A 20,741-nucleotide genomic window follows, 5' to 3' on the forward strand; every position below is an offset into this window, starting at 1 on the left:
ACAATGTAAATTGAATGTTATCATAACGAGTTTCCTTGAATTTCCTTTCTTCAGAGATCGCAGCGACGCGCGACGGGTAAGCTAGTTCATTATAAATGTTTCTTTTATTTTAGGGTAAGGGGATGCAGTGTCTGCAGCTGAGATAAAGATTGCTCTGCGAAAATGGAGGTCGCACAATCTATTCCGGTTGCGTTCAGCAACCATGAAAGCAGATTTAAGAAGGTTCCATCTCTCCTTTTGAAAAGCCTAGTGGAGGAACCGAAAAAAGGAAATGTGCCTAATCATCTGCTAGACTCAAGTAAGTCTTTTTTTAATCTGATTGTTTTACTGAATACCTGTTGGAAAATAAGCATGACTTGTTGGGTGCGTACACTAGGGTGCGTTGCGATTAATTTCACATTTCATTCTTGGATCTGTCGTATTGGCGGGGAAAATCGTCCAATAAAAGGGATGTTTCTTCCACTGCCAAAGGAGCATCTTCTGAAGGCGCAGATAATTAAAATGTATAGGACCTTCCAAAATGGAACTTGAGGAAAGCCTCACATGGGATGGAGTGGGTTTAATGTTGGGGGTGTCTTTATTAAAAACATACTTAACTTGTGGGGGATTTCAAATGTTTCCTTTTTCCGTAAATACCATTTGTCACTCTGTCCATGCAACTTGTTAAAGAAGCCCAACTGGGAGGCCTTTCATTTAGGATAGACCATGCTCTTTTATGTCACCTGTTAAAAATTAACCTTATGCTAGAGCCATGTTCCCTGAGCAAAAATAACCTGCCTCTAGAATTACATTTTGTAAAAGCCAGTCTAATAGAGAAAGACAACCCTGACCTGTATTCATTGTCTTCAAACTTCTATAAAATAATATTCTTTAGCTCTGCAACTTTCACATTATAATGTATTTTATTAAATAATCTCCGTGACTTTACTGGTAGGTCCCAGAACATTTTATTTATAAATTAAAACATTAGTACCCTCTTGCCATCATTAGGAGAAAAAGGTAAAATTTCTCTCAGAAAGCTACAAATGTGATAAACAAGTGTGCAATCTTTTTATGTGTATTGTGTAGCTGCCTAGAGAAACTCTAAATTCTACCGCCTTCAACTGAGGCACGCTTTCTGTATTTGCTAGAGATTTCACAAACCGAACTGAGCATTACTTCTATGTTAGCACTCTCCTACTATCAACTCTAATAGGACCCAACCCTTGTGTAGTTCTGGTAATGATAATTGCCTTCCTACTATGTTAAATACAAGAGTGATACACAGCTGGGATTGTTGCTTGTGCAGCCAGCCATTGCTCCCCCTTATGCCAGTGCCCACTTCCATGACACCTGGCAGGCACATGGACCAAAACCAGCTCCTCAACACCTAAGAATTTATGCTTTCATTAAATGTTCTACTACTAGGCATGGTAGAGTGAACTATTGGTGGGTTGCTTCTCCCGGAGGAATGCGCCATGTTGTTTTGAGACCCCACTGAAACTGACATTAAGTAGTCTTCTTCATATCAGCAACACCTTTTGAGCAGCAGAACCTGTGCTGGTTCCCCTGCAAGGAGTAGGGGCAGATCAGAGCCATCGGTTGGGGGAAATAACAGTGTTGAAACCTCCCGCTTGATGTTTCAGAGATTCCATGATGATGGCTGCATGCATCTAAAAATACAGAAGGAGCCCTGGCTGCTAACACAGCTGTTGACATACTGCTACAATGGAGTGAAGACAGTGTCACTCTACTTGGGGAGAATACCGATGGGCCCGGCTGATGTGCCATAACTTTCCTCAAGTAGTGATTATGAGCACAAGAACGTCCGCTATCAGAATTGCCATGTTCACTTCTGTAACAATATAGAAGCCACTATTGCTGCTGGGGAATAGGTCTTCATGGTGTTACTGGAGGCCCTCCAAAAAAAGGTAAATTACATTGAAACCAGATTAACGAAAAAAACAAAAAGACCGTGACCATCTGTAACGAAACTGGTGCTTATGTAAAGCTCTCTCATACCTGATCTCTTCGGGTCTAGTTTGCGCTATATAAAACTCTAAATGTTTTAAATGATGGCAGTGAAGAACAGGTTGGGGACCGTACCCATTAGCATGGCAGGTGTGGAGGCATCCACCTTGGTACTGGAGAAGAGGACTGGAATCCTTGAGTTCTTCCACATTGAGCCAGTGTAGACCACTGAGGCTTTTGCTGATTTTGAGGTGAACTGTTTCTTCCAATGTAAGTGTGGAATTCGGTCTGGAGCAGTGAATGTATCGACTGTGTATATAGATTCCCTTAGAGTCTCAATCTTTCTCGTCTGACTGCCCACACTCCCCTATAACAGATATATGTTTGGATGTATGATGGTACAACGCGGTACATAACACCGCAGTACCATCACAACGCAGCTTTTACAGCGCAAGTCGTTACCATGACTTGCGCTGTAGGGTGCTGGACTTAGGAATAGTATGATTTACTATTCCAACTCCAGCCTACGTACAGTAGGGAAGGTGTTGGAATAGTAAATCACACTATTCCTTAGTCTAGAGCGCCCTCCAGTGCTAAAATCCGCGTTGTAATTGTACTGCGGTGTTATGACCGCGTCGTAATGGTTGTTTCCCATATGTTTACCAGGTAGCTGACTGAGTGTTTCTATGCAGTAGGTTTTGGTCATAAGAGGGTCAGGTTATTTTCTTTCCATCCCTGCCTAGTGCAATACCTTATTTTGATTGTCTATCCATTGTAATAATGGTTGATAATGGGACACCTTAAACTCAATGCATGTTAGATATGAAGTTTTCTCCCAATCCAGCTCTCTAGGGTTCTAAATATGTATCTCCTCACCACTTAATAAAATGCTTTCTCAGCATTGACCAAGAGGGCTATGCATTCTGTAGAATCAAGTTTTGTCTGTCAAAGTTGATGGGTCTAAGCAATAAGATGGTGTCTTGTCAAATGGCACAAGACATAACCCTGAGTAACCTGGTTTCAAGAATTTTTGCTAGGATCTCTACATCAACATTTACCAGAGATGTTGACCGGTAACTGGTGCAGTTCTGGGAATCCTTGCATTCTTTGTTGATATGTGGATATGATGGCATTGTTGGAGATCGGGCTCAAGGTGCTGGACCTGTTTCGCCTCTTTAAATATGTATACAACAAGAGTAATAAGAGTGATTTGCCTGTCTTGTAAAATTCACCAGGGAACCCATCCTCCATAGGTGATTTTCCTACTGGGAAAGGAGATAAGGCTCCAGCTGTTTCTTCCTCAGTCAACTCACCTTCTAACAAGACAGTACTCTCAGGGAAAAGTCTTATTAGGTGCAGATTACTTTGGAATGCTTTCTCCAGTGGTCTGGTATTCATTGTTTCTTAGCTATACAGAGTCTCATGGTAAGGGGTTTTCCCTCAGCTATGTCTACAGGGTGGGCTGATAGATGTCCCTCTGTGGTGCAGGTGGCTGAGAAACAGGCCTGTGATTCTTTTTGGTGCTATGGTCCAATTAGTAGTCTTCTGGGTTTCTCTCATATTCATAGTGTTAATGACTTTGTTTCATTAGCACTCATTCTACCTTGCCTGTAAAAAAAGGCAATGAGCATCCTTTTGGCAGTTGTCGGTTCAGGTTAAGGGATGGTCCAACGTTACAGTGCAGTGCAAAGTCCCTATCTGTATCATTACTCTCAGTTGTTTGATTTTAGATTTTGATTTGGCCAGTACTGATTCTCTCATTATGAACCCACTCCTAGTTGTCTTGCCTACTGCCAATAATATCCGTGCAGATGGTGTGAATTCTTTTTTTCTGTCACTTATTTTGTTTGTAGAAATACAATAATTTCTTGTCTTGTGTATCACTACATGCAGTCACCCTAATTCATCATGTTCGAATTGCAAAGCTAAGTATAATAGGGAACCCCGGATAATCCTACCCCAAGAATATCACATTGCAAGACATTTGGCAAGAGTGGGTTTTGCAACAACTAATCTATATGTGATATGGTCTTAAGGAGACAGAAAAGATAACTATATTTTCCATCAGCAGGGTCAGTAATCGCCAGGTGTCAGTTAAATTGTGGTGAGTAAGAAGGTCTGAGTTGGATACTTTCATCGATGAATGGAAATGGTTAAAAAAGAATGGACAATGTGGAAAGCAGGCATGACAACACCCATGACTGAGGATGAGACATTTGGTTTCTGAAAACTTAGATCATAGACCTAAAAGACATGACCAGATGAGATAACACCCTACTCTATATAGTCCCTGAAAAAGTGAGAAGATGTAATGTGTTTCCTTTCACACACCCTGCTGAAACGTCTGGATATCTCTTTTCGAGAATGAATGGAATTTCATATGAATATAGGATATGGGCAAAGACCCAGACGATGAAATACCACCCACACCAATAATCGCTTGTCTCCTATGACATGAAAACACATGCCTAACATTCCAAGCGGCTAAAAAGAAGAGTGGGCCATTCATGTTAGAGAATGACTCCATCTATTTTGCATCACACTTCTCACTCAAAAAAGTATCAAGAAGTAAAATCCTGATACTACGTCCCAAACAGCAACAATGAGACATTAAATATGACCTTAAACCGGCAGTCATGAAAGACCAAACAGTACTAGCACCTGGAGACTTCAAAACTCTCTTACTAGATGATGAATCCATGGGGACTGCCATTTCAGCTGATCAAGCACAGCTAGAGTATCAAAGAGAATAATACTGGCATCGCTGATGCCAATGCAGAGCTACAGTTAAACCACTGAAATGCCATGCCGATCTTTAGCAGAGCTGTATTGAATCAAATAGTTCAAACGCTATGAAAGGAAAGAGATAACTCCAGATCCTCATGGATGGAGGCCCTTGAATAATCTCCGCAAATCCACTCCTTGGCTTCCCCTGGTACATAGACAGTTGTTCAGATGAGTGCAACACGGACCCATCGGGAACACTAACCCTTTGACTGCTATCACTCTGTCAACCAACTTGTGAACTAGAAGACACCAGCCCAGCGATACCACACCCTTATCCTTAAGCCTCAATGGTGGTCAGCACACCAACATGCAGCATGCCTGCTTCAGGGTTATGCTTCATCACTGGAAATGCCAGGCCTGATCTCTTTGGTCTAGAGCCTATTACATAGGGCTGTTATGTTTTTGCGCAGACACCATGGCCAGATTTGTTTTCTAAGTGCAGGATCTTAAAGTAGTGTTGGCTCACCGTATTGCAGTGTGTGAGTGCTTTGTTTGAGTGCATTCATTCTTGAACCCTCAACTGCTTTTCTGATCACCATCACTTATACTTGGAAAGTCATTGGTAACCTTGCAGACTGTTTATTCCTGCCAATGGGGATGTAAACACCTAGTTTAGCTGCTAACTACTTGCCTCCTCCTTGCACCTCCGAAATGGGTATGGAGAAGAACCTTTGTACATTGGGCACTCAAAGGGATCTACTTTCTAAATCACCTGATCAGTTGATATCCTCATGGGCAGGCAGTTGATTCTGGGTTAATTGAATGTTTAGAAAGGTAATGAGTATCTCCAAAGAATTGATTTCCCTTTTGGATTGTATCTTTTGTAAAGTTACAACCAAGCCTCGTTTTCCCAAAGAGTCGAGTAACAACATATGCTCTGCATAGAAGGGTGGACATTAAGGATTTATTGTCAGGTGCCTGCACTTTTGGGTTAATTTATTTAACTCACTTCGTCAGTGAGTACTCCAAGGCGCAGCAATCTAAAATGTAGTTAATAGATTTGTCACTGCTCGCAGTAATGAAGATAGGTAATATACCCACTAATTGAATTCACATGGAACATGAGGCTCATTTGAAATATATGTGTTATGTTAGCAAACGTCAGCTGGAAAGGTAAACGCTGTTATAGATAATAAAACCATATATCAGTTTGTTATTGTACCTAATGGCTGCATACCCTACAAGGTATTCAGTAAAGTCTGACCTGACTTTCTGGTGGAGTATATTTGCTGATTGATATAAATTCTAACATGTCAATCCCATTAATGCGAGTAAATTGTGTAAAATGGCTGTTCATTTTGACTTATGGTTTCAGAGTAGGCACAGTTCCGTAGATGAAAGAAGGAAAATACAATTAGCTTGCTAAAAGATGATTAACATCTTTTTTTTGAAAGAAGGGAGTTGTGATTGGTATTATTTTGCTTGCTGAATTTTCTGCACACTTAAGAAAAAATGTACATTGCGTCTGTTTTTGCCTTTTTATTGATGGTTGCCATTTTCTCCGTTAGATTTGTATTGACTAACTTCATGTGTTGCCTTTGCAGAAATTTACACCAAAATATTAAGGAACACTGTCATACAAGCTGAGCCAAGTGTGGTGCATTTTGGAGGTTATGAACTCAAGGAGCACCACCAGCTAGTTGTGGTGAGTTAATGGGAAAAACAAATAATTTTGTTAATATAAATGAGTAGAACAAGGATCTCCACCTTTGAATGCCATGGGCTCCTTGTCTGCCTTAAAACAAAAAAAATTGTACATAGCTCCTATGACATGTTACATTTCTATTTGCCAACATATTGACATTTTGGCATATTTTCTGTTTCTCATAACATTGGAAACATTTTGTATTAGCTTCTCACCAGCCTTTATTATAGGGTAATGCACAGCTGTCAAGTGTTATACCCTTAAGGCCTATAACGAGGCAGAGGACCGTTTACAACTGCTATAGCTTGAAAGAGTATAAGACTATTAGAAAATGCCACCCACTGAAGGTAGAATGCTCCAAATTAAAAAGTGTAACTGAAAGTCAAACATTTTAATGTTGGCTCAGAAGCACTTATACCAGCCATTATAAGCCCTGAACCACTGCATTGTCTTCAGTGGAGCTTCCAACAATTCAATGTTCTAATTAAGCCTCATAGCCTGCTGTTGAGGGCTCAAACAGTTGTTAAGTGCCCTGACCCGGAGTTAGTGGTGCGGGCCTATAACAAGGAAGGGGGCCTTTGACAAATGGCATAGTCCAATGCAAAAGGGCTATAAGGCTATTAGAACATTCCACTCTCTGAGGGTAGAATGATCTAAATTTAAAAGGGAGAAACATGAAGACAAACATCAGAATGTTGGCGCTCCGGGCTCATACCAGCCATTATACGCAAAAAGCCACTCCACTGTCTTCAGGCCCAAAACAGCTTGAAACATATTGTAATTTATTTGCATAATGAGCCAGGGCCTTGAAAGGCTTGTTTGTTAACATAATTAAATTGTTTGATTTGTATTAGATCTCAGAGTCAAATAAATTCCCATACAAGGACATCTCATACTCCCAACATAAGCATTTCTCAAAGATCTCACGCTCTCCACGTCAAAAGAAAGAAATCAAATTATAAATCAGCATCTTCCACACAGAGGGTTTTTAGTATAAAGGGAACAATTGAGCTCAGCAGGATAGACGGCTGTCAAGTCGACATAACACTAAGTAAAATGGTGCTGACAGGAAAGGGGAGACCCTACTAACCCCTAATCTAGTGTTTGGAACTCCAAACCCATACAATATTAGCCAAGGACCTGTGCACACAAAAGATCAAAGACAGAGTACATTCATATTAAGTACAGATGGAAAGATTAAGATTGCCACAACTTTTCTTGTGTCTTTTAATGCTTGTTCGCATAGAGACCAGCCAGCCGACGCGTGTTTCGTCAGAGAACAGTCAACTCTGACTCTTCAGGGATGGAATTAGAATAGAGGAAGCTCACTCAGTAAACCATAAATGCAGAATCGTCATGCCTTAACATAACATAATATCAAAACTGCCAACTTAATCCGGCATCAGTGGAAACATGAAAACGTAGTTTCTCAAATGGTAAACTACTGAGCCATTACTTGAAAATACTGTGTCAAAAGAGTGGAATGGTGCGACGTCAGTACTCAAAGGGGTGACAGAATTTGTGAGTGAATCATGCACAAAAGTCAAACAAGAAATTCAAAATTTAAAAACCCAACAAGAATTCAAGTGGGTATTACTGAAATCTAAAAAACATCTAGAAAGACCAGTGAGTAAAAGAGACTGCCAATGACATCGATTTATTATAACACCCGCACACACAAGTGCTCCTATGTTGAAGAAAAAAGTGACCAATGAAATCTTTATTAAGAAAAGTGGCATGCAAAGCACATAGGGGAGTTAAACCCTATGAGTAGATTTCTGCCTCAGTAGAGGGAGAAAAAGGTGCGTAAAACACAACCCAAATAGGGACATCCTTTGTCCTTAAGAAGACCCCTCACTCACCAACCTAGTTGGTGACATGCTTCATCATCGGGGTCCCACCTGGATACAATACACAAAAGAACAGACCAGGTCTGGAAACAATGTGTGGCTATACCAGTCGCTGTGACGACACGTAGTGCAGGTGTAAGTGGAGGTTGCTGTCTGCATAAATTCATTGATAACACATTCAACCAAAGTAGTTAAACAGAAAATAAAGCAATTCCCATCAGACCACCCTTGTTGGTGGAGTTTACGTCATGTGGGGATTGCTGTACATTCCGTCCGACCAAGTAGTGCCGGTATGGGAATGGATAACAGTAATGTAGTCATAATAAACATCCTAGTGTGGTACTAGTGAAAAAGTGCAGTGCTGGAGTGATGGTGATAAAAATAAAATGACTACACAGACTCAAAAGAGGGTTTTAACAGGAGTCCATGTGCCAGAGATTAAGAAATCGCCACGTAGTAAAATTACCTACTGGCGCAGTGCAGAGTGGTCGACATGTTTCAGCCATGGGGGCAATTACCCCGGCTTTCTTCAGGACCTTTGGATGTAGGGTGGCTACTGCACATACATTGAAGTGAAAGATATGCAAAATGTACTACAAAACAATATATTAATTATTTATCTACCAGGAACTTCAATACTTAAGTGTCCGCTGGAGGGAGATCAATGTGTTTTCTTCCCAGCTTTGTGTATGTGCAGTAGCCACCCTACATCCAAAGGTCCTGAAGAAAGCCGGGGTAATTGCCCCCATGGCTGAAACATGTCGACCACTCTGCACTGCGCCAGTAGGTAATTTTACTACGTGGCGATTTCTTAATCTCTGGCACATGGACTCCTGTTAAAACCCTCTTTTGAGTCTGTGTAGTCATTTTATTTTTATCACCATCACTCCAGCACTGCACTTTTTCACTAGTACCACACTAGGATGTTTATTATGACTACATTACTGTTATCCATTCCCATACCGGCACTACTTGGTCGGACGGAATGTACAGCAATCCCCACATGACGTAAACTCCACCAACAAGGGTGGTCTGATGGGAATTGCTTTATTTTCTGTTTAACTACTTTGGTTGAATGTGTTATCAATGAATTTATGCAGACAGCAACCTCCACTTACACCTGCACTACGTGTCGTCACAGCGACTGGTATAGCCACACATTGTTTCCCGACCTGGTCTGTTCTTTTGTGTATTGTATATTGGCATAAGGGGTATGAGCAGACAGGTCGTTAAAGATTCCCCTCGACCCTCCACACACCTGTTTTGTTTTTTAATAGTCCCACCTGGATAGCCGTGTGCCATCCAGGTGTGCTGCGACACCTGATTACAGTGGAGCTGGTTTTTCTTTTATATGTGCAAGACAAGAAATAGTGTGTTTAAAAAGTATCCGATCCTACCCACTCAAAGAGTTTATTCTGGAGTGTCTCGGATACTGTTAAAATGTAGGACACCTGCTGCCCTGTTAGGTGGGCTGTTGGTGTGAGATGAAGTAGTGATGTGGTTTAAAAAAGGGTCTACATGTTTCAACCTATGTGTTAATTTACAGGTATTCTTCAGGACCAGTGTGTGACCAGCGGGACGGTATGCACACGCTAAGGCGCACCCTATCCACGTTGGTTTGTAGAAATAGAGTCTCAAAAATGAGTCTCACAAGTAAAAAGTGTTTTTCTCCTGTGTTTCCCGGAAAAAAAACTCAGAGCTTTAAAAGTTAAGGCTCCATGAGCACACCCGGACTGGCTTGTTCCTCGCTACGATTTGTGGAGAAAGAGTAGGGCGCCTTTTGTGCCTATGCCGTCCGTGCAGGGCTCCGTGGTGTTACTCTCCGAGAACTTACCCCGAAACCGGTGATAAGTCCAACCCGGTCGGAGTCTGGGATAGCCAAGAAATATCTTAAATACGATAAAATTGCGAAGTTCTTGACTGTGGAGAGGAAGAAGGGAAGGCGATTAAGAATATAGTCCAATAATAAAGAGTAGTGGAGCATACCAAAGTTGATAATAGGACATACCTGATATGAACACTGATGATTACTAATAATGTAGCAAGAAACGTGAAGATGACTGAATTCGTCAATCTGAATTCAAGCGTAGAAATATTCCACTGTGTGGGGAAAATATAGTAAGTCAGAAAGAGGAATGCCGTAAGGGCTAATTGCGACAAAAATTAAAAAAGGGGGAAAAGAGAATATCACTCCCACACCTCTTGTACCCACCTTAATGGTAATCAGTGAGCAAAAATCTGGCCAATATGGCGTCTAAGAAGGCCGGATACGTCAAGCTGGTTATCTGTATAGAAAAAGCAAAGAACCCTATCAGATTCAAGATCATTGGTTGCTGACAAACAAACACCCAAAGTGGAGGAAAGTAAAAATAAAGACCACTCACGGTTGCGTTACTATTGATGTGGTCCAAAACACTTCACAACACGGATCCATGTCAAGATTCTGTAATCCAGGAAGTGAAATGTAATCAATGATCAATACTGACGACAGAGCGCCGATAAGCCAAAAACACATATATAGTATTCAGAACGGAAGATCCGTTCCAATAATGTTGAGTCTTACTTACATAAAAACGAAGGAGACCCTACGTCTTGGTGGTAATCCTATCCACCCTGAAGCTGGGAATGCCAAAGGACCAGAGGTGAGGTGTTGGGCGTATAAAAAATAAAACTAGACCGCGTCACGTAATTCCGGAGTGAACATCCGGGAACACGGAAGTAAATGGCTTCGTTAATCTTAAAGTGAAGAAGAGTATGGAAATAGAATTAAAGTCCAATTGATCGCAGGTCATAAAAAATATCAAGAAACAAAATAAAAATATTGCTAAATACCAAACGACAATTACTTAGTGTCCAAATTAAGGCTGTGACACCAGAGAAAAGAAGTCTGTCTACGTGTTCTATTGCGTGGTATGAAGACAGGGTCCCGAATGGTCACGTGATGCATAGTGCATCATAAAGCATATGTAAATACAATCTCTAAATAAACCAAATAACTCACTACCTTGCAAATTAGCGCAATTATTGCGTACCAAACAGGCTCCTGAAAGATATATGTTGGTGGAAATAAGGTCATAATCCAAAAGTACAAAATTAAAGGCCGAATCACTGCACGACAATATCGAGTAGTATGCTCCCTGGATTGGGGCAGGGAGGGCTGACTGAAACGAAACACTGCCTGGGGCACACAAGCTGTCCCATGCATAGGCCAGTTCAAACCGGTGCTGGGGCACTCCAGCCCCAGCTCTGGCGCGAAACTGGACAAAGGGAAAGGGGTATAACCACCCCCTTCCTGGGTCCGACCCATAGGAGGGACCTAGCAGGTAATCCAGCCCCTTGATTTGGAATAAAAGTAGGAGCTGTGTCCTTAGACTTTAGATCATCCTGACTGAAACTTTGATACGAAACTCTGGACCCTTCGACATCCTACTCGACGTAGAAGACTGAAGAATCTCCCTTGTGGTCAAGGAGTGACCACCCTGTGCAAGCAGGCACCATCAAGCGCTCAACGGTTTGCTTTGTTGTTGCTCCCGCCGGAGCTCGAACGACAGAGACCGACAAGACCCTGACTAACAGACATCCAACAGCCCGATCCACAGCCACAGCAACGCTGAGACCCGTGGAGGCGACGAGAGACGTGGGACCGGCCATCTTGGAAAGCCAGCGAAGTGCTTTCTGTGCAGCTCCTGAGGCACCCTCGAAGCTGTGCATTGGGGATTGAGAAGCCCCAGCCCCGAGCATCCTTTGCACTGAAGATCACCTCTCCACACTCGAGTGCTGCGTGGGGCCCTTTTGCATTTTCCTGCTCAGCGTGTCTGTCCGGTCACTTGCCCATTGGCTAGTGGCCTCTGTGACGACGAACCTTTGACTTTTCAACGCTGGTCTGGTTGCTCCAGACTGGCCCTTGCTCCCCTGAAAAGGAGCAGCCCATCAGACCTTGCTGGTCTGATCCAGAAGCCATCTTTGATTCCTGCGTGGGTTGCATTTGCCAAGGCCTGTTGACTCCAAATCGAGATCCGACACCGCCGACAGCGAGAGCCTTTATGGGACAGTCCGTGACCAGCGCCTGGTCGTCGTCGACACCTCCTGGTCCACATGGCAGCGGAGACAAGCTTCACAACATCACCTGATCGCAACCCGACATTGCCTGGTTCCTTCCTGCTCACTGGCTAGTGACCCAAACTATGTCCCCTCTGCTTTCAGGTACTTTTCATCCTCGATCCACCCTTGGATCCAACCGGACTTTTCTCTCCTGGTCGCCTGCAGCATCTTTTCTCCAAGGCTCCATAGAACGCCACGACGAAACCCGACACACTTTGACACATATGCGCCCGCTTCCTGTGGGTGAGGTAATGGGAGTACTGCGGTGCTCCTGTAGAGATTTACATCCCTAGTGTCCTAGTTTTAAGTGGTTAAGTTCTAGTCCAGTCGGAAGACTTCCAAATCTGCAACTTTCTAACTTTACGCACCCATTGACTTCTATAGGTGCACACGTGTGCATTCAGACACTGCACCCGCATCCTGTGGGCCTCCCACGTCCTAACTGCTGTTAGTCCAGTGTAGCCCCAGCGATTCCCAAGGCCCTAGGCCTTACCATTGTTTGTGACGTGGTTCTTCTACCACTATTTTAGTATATGGTTTTAAGGGCCACCAGAGCCTATCCATATTTGTGCAACTTTTGTACTTTATATTAAGTTACTTGTTATACGCTTTTGCTCCTGTGCTCATAAAGAGTTAAGGGGATCTATTTAGAAATAAATACATATATATTTTGAATATATAACCTGTGTGGTGTCCTTTCATTTGGTATTAAAAGGTTTGCATATGGTAAAACAGCTGGCTTCACATGCCCTCTTGAGTTTAGCCTAGGACTGCTTTTGTCCATGCTACCCCTAGGATAGCTGGTCTATAAGGTTGACTTTACCACCATCACCATAAGGGTTGTTTGGACTGGTGCAAGGTGTTCACTAGAATAGTGAACATCATATACCTGGCCAACTTCTCACATTGGTGTGCAGCTGTTGGGATTTGAGCTTGCTGTTGTTTTACCATTGTAATCTTTGATATCATTTGAAAGATCACACTAGGTACCATAGGTACATATAACAAAGCTTAAAATACTTAAGTTCTACTGAACTTAGTTGTTGTAGAGGAAAGGGCCTAGCACACCCGGACTACAACGCCTAGAGAGGTTTAGTAGGTAAACACTCAGTGTAGGTAGGTGCACACACCACACCTCACTAGTCATGTCTGGCACAGGTGCACCCTCTGGTTCTCTACCTGTGGTAAGTGCCCTTCCCAAGGCACCCTCCAGATATGAGATGCTCAACTTCCGAGAGATGAGGTCATTGTGTACCTCCAGGAAGTTGAAATAGGGTTCCAACCCTACCATCCAACACCTGATAGACGTCCTAGAGGCAGGTGATCTTGAGAAGGCCTCTAAACCAGGTCCCTTAGATAACTCAGGTGAGGGTGTCCCCACCACAGAAGATGACCCCTTAGCCCCGGAAGTAGAGGAGGAAGAGGAGGAGGAAGAATCTGATGGAGATGATAGTCAGGTCCAAGTCAGGAGGCCTAGCCAGGCTAACCTAAGCTTACATGGTAATGGAGAGGAATTTCACCTTTCCAGACCTAATAGTAGGCTTCTCCCAGGCAATAGAAGGGAAAGGTCTCCTTCCAGGGAGTCTCTCCTCTCTAATGCTCAAGGGGTTCTCAAAGGGGAATGACTTCCCCCCAGAGAAGAGAAAATGAGGCTAGGATGAGAGCTGTCCAACTTCAGATAGAGAAAGAGGAAACAGCCCTGGCCCAAGCTAAACTTGCTTTAGCAAGGGAGCAAAAGTTAAGTGGATTAGATTCCACTGGTGGCAGCAATATCCCCAAGGATAAAGACAGGTCCTATGATCATAGAAACCTGAGTAAGATTGTGCCCCCCTACAAAGATGGGGATGACATCCACAAGTGGATAACTGCTTTGGAGAGGGCCTGCATGGTACAGCAGGTTCCCCAGAGTCAGTGGGCAGCAATCTTGTGGCTCTCCTTTTCAGAAAAAGGAAGAGACAAACTCCTCACTGTTAGTCATGAGGATGCTAAAAACTACACTGTCCTGAAGAGTGCTCTGATTGATGGGTTTGGCTTAACCACTGAACAGTACAGGTTAATGTTCAGAGATACCCAGAAGACACAGACTCAGGACTGGACTGACTTTGTTGATTGTGCCACTAAGGCTCTGGAAGGTTGGTTACTGGGAAGTAAGGTTAAGGACTATACAGGATTGTATAATTTGTTAATGAGGGAACAAATCCTTAATAATTGTCAGAACCATTTGTTGCACCAACACCTGATTGACTCAGATCTGAACTCTCTCCAAGAATTGGGAAAGAAGGCAGACAAATGGGCCAGAACCAGGGTTAAGCAGAGACCCCAGAACCAAGGTGGTGACCAGAAAAAGGCAGACCAAAAGGGTGGAGATCAAAAGCAAAAAGACCAGAAGTCTTCTTCAGGCCCCCAAAATACTTCTGAGGAAGGGGGGGGTCCCAAAACCCTAAGAAAAAGAAATAGGGTCCAAAGAAACCTTGGTGGAACTACTGTAAAACTGCCTCTCACTGGTTTAGTGAGTGCACCAAGAAAGGTATAGCCCCTACCACTGCAGCCCCTAAGGCACCTGCACCCCCTAGTACAGTCAGCAGTGGTAGTTCCCAACCCAAGGCTATATTGGGGTAAACCATGGGTACTGAGGTGGATCCTGGCCTAGTCAGGATTCCTACTCAGGCTGTTCTGATCTGTGATGTGGACATGGCTATGTCCACTACTGTGAGGCCCAATACTTTGGGCAAGTACAGACAGACACCTTTGATAAATGACAAAGTGGCTCAAGCTTACAGGGACACATGTGCAAGTGTCACTATGGTGACACCTAACTTTGTGAACCCTGGACAGATTGTACTGGGTGATAATTACCTAGTGACCAATGCTAGCAATGTCACTATTACACATAGTGTGGCAGTTGTTAATTTCTCCTGGGGAGGGGTAACTGGCCTCAAAAGAGTTGTGGTAAGTGCAGACCTCCCGGTTGAATGTCTTTTGGGCAATGATACAGAGAACTCAGTATGGTCAGAAGTGGAGTATAGGACTCATGCAGAGATGCTAGGTATTTCAGCACATGTCCTTGCTATGACCAGGTCACAGGCAAAAAAGTGCTTATCTGAACCTGTGCTGGATCTTGAAACTATAGACCAGACACAACCCAAGAGAAAGAGCAAGTGGGTTAAGGCAGTGCCTTCCCCCCTGCCTCGGGTTGAGGATCAGCCCTCCCAGGAGGATGATTCTGTGATCCAAGAGGGCACTGTCCTAGAAGAGCTTGAACCTGATCAGGCTGAGTTTCTTGGGACAGGGGGACCCTCAAGGGCAGATCTGGGGCAGGCTCAGTTAACTTGTCCTTCTCTTGAACCCCTCAGACAGCAGGCTGCTGCTGAGGCTGCTGGGAATGCTCAAGGTACCCATAGAGTGTATTGGAATGATGGGCTCCTTTATTCAGAGGCTAGAGACCCCAAGCCTGGTGCTTCCAGGAGGTTGGTTATACCTCTGCAATTTAGGGGCTTCCTTCTTACCTTGGCCCATGATATTCCCTTAGCAGGACACCTAGGCCAGAACAAGACTTGGGACAGGCTTGTCCCTCACTTTCACTGGCCCCATATGTCAGAAGATGCCAAGGAGTTGTGTCGCTCCTGTGTGACCTGCCAAGCCAGTGGCAAATCAGGTGGCACAACAATTGCCCCCCTCATACCACTACCTGTGGTGGGGGTACCCTTTGAAAGAGTGGGGATAGACATTGTTGGCCCAATGGATCCCCAAACAGCCTCTGGGCACAGATTTATACTGGTGGTAGTGGATCATGCCACCATGTATCCAGAAGCTATTCCCCTGAGGACCACAACAGCACCTGTTGTGGCAAGGGCCCTACTTGGAGTTTTCTCCAGAGTGGGGTTTCCAAAGGAGGTTGTCTCTGACAGAGGTGCAAACTTCATGTCAGGATATTTGACTGCTATGTGGAAGGAGTGTGGTGTTAATTACAAATTCACTACACCCTACCATCCACAGTGCAATGGACTTGTTAAAAGGTTCAACAAGACCCTAAAAGGGATGATAAAAGGGTTACCTAAAAAGCTTAGGCGAAGATAGGACATCCTTTTACCCTGCCTTCTGTTTGCTTACAGAGAGGTCCCACAAAAGGGGGTTGGCTACAGCCCTTTTGAGCTTTTGTTTGGGCATCCTGTAAGGGCACCCCTGTGTCTTGTGAGGGAAGGATGGGAGTTACCTCTCAAAAAGCCTAAACAAGATATAGTGGACTAGGAATTTGGTCTCCGCTCCAGGATGGCTGAATACACGGAGAAGGCTTCCAAAAACCTTGAGGCTAGCCAGGAACTTCCGAATGCTTCGCATGACCAAAAGGCTGTGCTGACTGAGTACCAACCAGGACAGAAGGTGTGGGTGTTGGAGCCAGTGACCCCAGCAGCACTCCAGGACAAATGGTCTAGACCCCACACCATTGTTGAGACAAAGGGAGAGGTCACCTACTTGGTGGACCTTGGCCCCCATAGGAGCCCCCACAGGGTGCTCCATGTCAACAGATTGAAGGCATATGTGGACAGGGCAGACATGGGCTTGCTCATGGCTACAGATGGGGAACAGGAGGAAGAGAGTGACCCTCTCTCAGACCTGTTGACTCAGAACCCTGATGATGGTTCAGTTGATGGAGTGGCCTTGGCAGACAGCCTCACTGACCAGCAGCAATGGGACTGCAGACAAGTTCTACAGGCCCATAGACATATGTTTTCATTAACACCTAGTCAGACTAACTGGTGCACCCATGTGGTGGACACTGGTGACAGTCTGCCTGTGAAGAGTAAGATCTACAGGCAACCTGACCATGTCAGGGACTGTATAAAGACTGAGGTACAGAAAATGCTTGAACTGGGAGTAATTGAGTCATCAGAGAGCCTCTGGGCCAGCACAGTAGTCCTTGTACCAAAACCTCACACCCAAGATGGTACGAGAGAGATGAAGTTCTGTGTGGACTATAGAGGTCTCAATGCTGTCACTAGGACAGATGCTCACCACATTCCAAGAGCAGATGAGCGCATTGATAGATTGGCTTCTGCCAAGTTTCTGAGCACATTTGATCTGACAGCTGGCTATTGGCAAATCAGGTTAGCTGAGGATGCCAAGGCCAAAACTGCTTTCTCAACCCCAGGAGGTCATTATCAATTTGTGGTAATGCCCTTTGGTTTGAAGAATGCACCTGCCACTTTCCAAAGGTTGGTGAACCAAGTCCTTGCTGGGTTGGATGACTTTTGTGCAGCTTATCCAGATGATATTGCTGTCTTCAGCTCCACCTGGGAGGATCACCTGATCCACCTGAAGAAGGTTTTAGAAGCCCTGCAAAAGGCAGGCCTAACTATCAAGGCCACAAAGTGCCAGATAGGGCAGAGTAAGGTTGTGTACTTTGTAGGTGGGGGTCAGGTTCAACCACTGGAGAGTAAGATCCAGACCATACAGGACTGGGCTCCTCCAACCACCCAGACACAGGTCAGAGCTTTCTTGGGCCTGTCTGGGTACTACAGAAAATTTGTCAAGAATTATGGGCCCATTGTGACACCACTCAATGACTTGACCTCAAAGAAAATGCCAAGAAAGGTTCAGTGGACAGTTAGCTGTCAAAAGGCATTTGATGACCTGAAGAAGGCCATGTGCTCTGCACCTATCTTAAAGAGTCCTGACTACTCCAAAGAGTTCATTGTCCAAACAGATGCTTCTGAGTTGGGGGTGGGAGCTGTGCTTTCACAACTTAATGTAGATGCTCAAGACCAGCCCATTGCTTTTATTAGCAGGAGGCTGACCCCTAGAGAGAAACGTTGGTCAGCTATTGAGAGGGAGTCCTTTGCTGTGGTTTGGGCCCTGAAGAAGTTGAGACCATACTTGTTTGGCACTCACTTCAAGATTCAGACCGACCATAAGCCCCTCTTGTTGCTAAATCAGATGATGGGTGAAAATCCCAAACTGCTCAGGTGGTCCTTTCCTTACAGGGGATGGACTTTACAGTGGAGCACAGACCAGGGACTGACCATGGCAATGCAGATGGTCTCTCCAGGTATTTCCACTTAGAACATGAAGACTTATCTGGTCAAGGTTAAGTTTAATGTCCCTGCGTTTGGGGGCGGGGGGTTATGTAGGAGAGTAGGGTCTGCTATCCTATGGTCACCCCATTTTTTTGCTTTTTGCTTCACTGGTTTTCAACTTATTGTGGCTGTAGGCCTGCTAATCAGACCCACAGCCCTGCTGTTCTCTTTCTAAATTTCACACCATATACTTTAGGTACATCACCAATTGGGATTTGGGTCACTCTTATGAGTCCCTGTACAGTGTACTATAGGTACCCAGGGCATAGGTGCACCCAAGGTCTACCAGGGGCTGCAGCATATCTTTTGCCACCCCTGGCTGGCCATCCAAACTGACACAACTGGCTGATCAATCAGCTGGGGCAAGGTCATGCAATCACCCCTTGCTTAGATATAGTATACCTATGTCTAACCTTATATCTGGACACATATGCACCTATAAGTCATTCCTATGGCAGGCCTTAACAATCCTGGAGGCAGAGTGCTTGGTTTTATGTGAGATGGTGCTCTAGCATGAGCTGAGCCTGTCTGCAGCTTTCGGAACCATGTCCTTATAGCTGTTCTAGGATATTGCCATACCATATACTCTTAAGTGCATTATGAACCTCGCGGTTAAATGCTATCTTTGGTTTGGCTTTATCAAAACATGTCGTGTAAGGTGTCATACGCTTTGGAATACTACCCCCTCGCCAGTTCTGGCGACGGGGGAGGCATTCCACCCTTCTAGAGGGAGAAGATATGTTACTTTCCTTAAACCCGGTTAAAGTTAACCAGAGCCTCAGCATCACAAAATGGATGCTGCTGCCACAGACACAAGTGTGATCTCCTGCTGCTGGGAGCCCTTCCAGCAAGGGAGGCTTGGACAATAGGTTTCCTGTCACAGGGAGGTGCTAGCACCACCCCAGACAGGAGATAGTGGATTGGGGCACGGAGGGCTGAATGAAACGAGACACTGCCTGGGGCACACAAGCTGTCCCATGCATAGGCCAGTTCAAACCGGTGCTGGGGCACTCCAGCCCCAGCTCTGGCGCAAAACTGGACAAAGGGAAAGGGGTGTAACCACCCCCTTCCTGGGTCTGACCCATAGGAGGGACCTAGCAGGTAATCCAGCCCCTTGATTTGGAATAAAAGAAGGAGCTGTGTCCTTAGACTTTAGATCATCCTGACTGAAACTTTGATACAAAACTCTGGACACTTCAACATCCTACTCGACGTACAAGACTGAAGAATCTCCCTTGTGGTCAAGGAGTGACCACCCTGTGCAAGAAGGTACCATCAAGCGCTCAACGGTTTGCTTTGTTGTTGCTCCCGCCGCAGCTCGAACGACAGAGACCGACAAGACCCGGACTTACTGACATCCAACAGCCCGATCCACAGCCACAGCAAAGCTGAGACCCATGGAGGCGACGAGAGACGCGGGACCGACCATCTTGCAAAGCCAGCGAAGTGCTTTCTGTGCAGCTCCTGAGGCACCCTCAAAGCTGTGCATTGGGGATTGAGAAGCCCCAGCCCCAAGCATCCTTTGCACTGAAGATCACCTCTCCACACTCACCGAGTGCTGCGTGGGGCCCTTTTGCATTTTCCTGCTTGACGCGTCTGTCCGGTCACTTGCCCGTTGGCTAGTGGCCTCAGTGACGACGAACCTTTGAATATTCAATGCTGGTCTGGTTGCTCCAGACTGGCCCTTTCTCCCCTGAAAAGGAGCAGCCCATCAGACCTTGCTGGTCTGATCCAGATGCCATCTTCGATTCCTGCGTGGGTTGCATTTGCCAAGGCCTGTTGACTCCGAATCGAGATCTGACACGCCGACAGCGAGAGCCTTCGCGGGACAGTCCGTGCCCAGTGCCTGGTCATCGTCCACACCTCCTGGTCCACGTGGCAGCAGAGACAAGCTTCACGACATCACCTGATCGCAACCCGACATCGTCTGGTTTCTTCCTGGTTCCTTCCTGGTCACTGGCTAGTGACCAAGACTCTGTCCCCTCTGCTTTCAGGTACTCTTCATCCTCGATCCACCATTGGATCCAACTGGACTCTTCTCTCCTGGTTGCCTGCAGCATCTTTTCTCCAAGGCTCCACAGAACTCCACGACGAAACCCGACACACTTTTACACCTATGCACCCGCTTCCTGTGGGTGAGGTAACGCGAGTACTGCGGTGCTCCTGTAGAGATTTACATCCCTAGTGTCCTAGTTTTAAGTGGTTACGTTTTAGTCCAGTCAGAAGACTTCCAAATCTGTAACTTTCTAACTTTATGGACCCATTGACTTCTATAGGTGCACGCGTGTGCATTCAGACACTGCACCCGCATCCTGTGGGCCTCCCACATCCTAA

At 45.0% G+C, this 20,741-nt stretch overlaps 1 protein-coding gene across 3 annotated transcripts in view; it reads left to right on the forward strand.

Annotated features, from left to right (window-relative positions):
• Window positions 1-20,741, forward strand: part of CFAP221 (cilia and flagella associated protein 221) — a 661,487-nt gene that overhangs the window by 83,390 nt on the left and 557,356 nt on the right. For all 3 annotated transcript variants that reach the window (XM_078682395.1, XM_078682396.1, XM_078682398.1), the window contains exons 2-3: window positions 114-298; window positions 6,282-6,382. In XM_078682395.1, coding sequence (XP_078538521.1) covers window positions 163-298; window positions 6,282-6,382 — 237 coding nt within the window. In that variant the 5' untranslated portion in view covers window positions 114-162. The remainder of the gene's footprint in view (window positions 1-113; window positions 299-6,281; window positions 6,383-20,741) is intronic.

Source organism: Lissotriton helveticus, chromosome 3_1 (assembly GCF_964261635.1).
Source record: "Lissotriton helveticus chromosome 3_1, aLisHel1.1, whole genome shotgun sequence".
NCBI classification, from domain to species: Eukaryota; Metazoa; Chordata; class Amphibia; order Caudata; family Salamandridae; genus Lissotriton; species Lissotriton helveticus.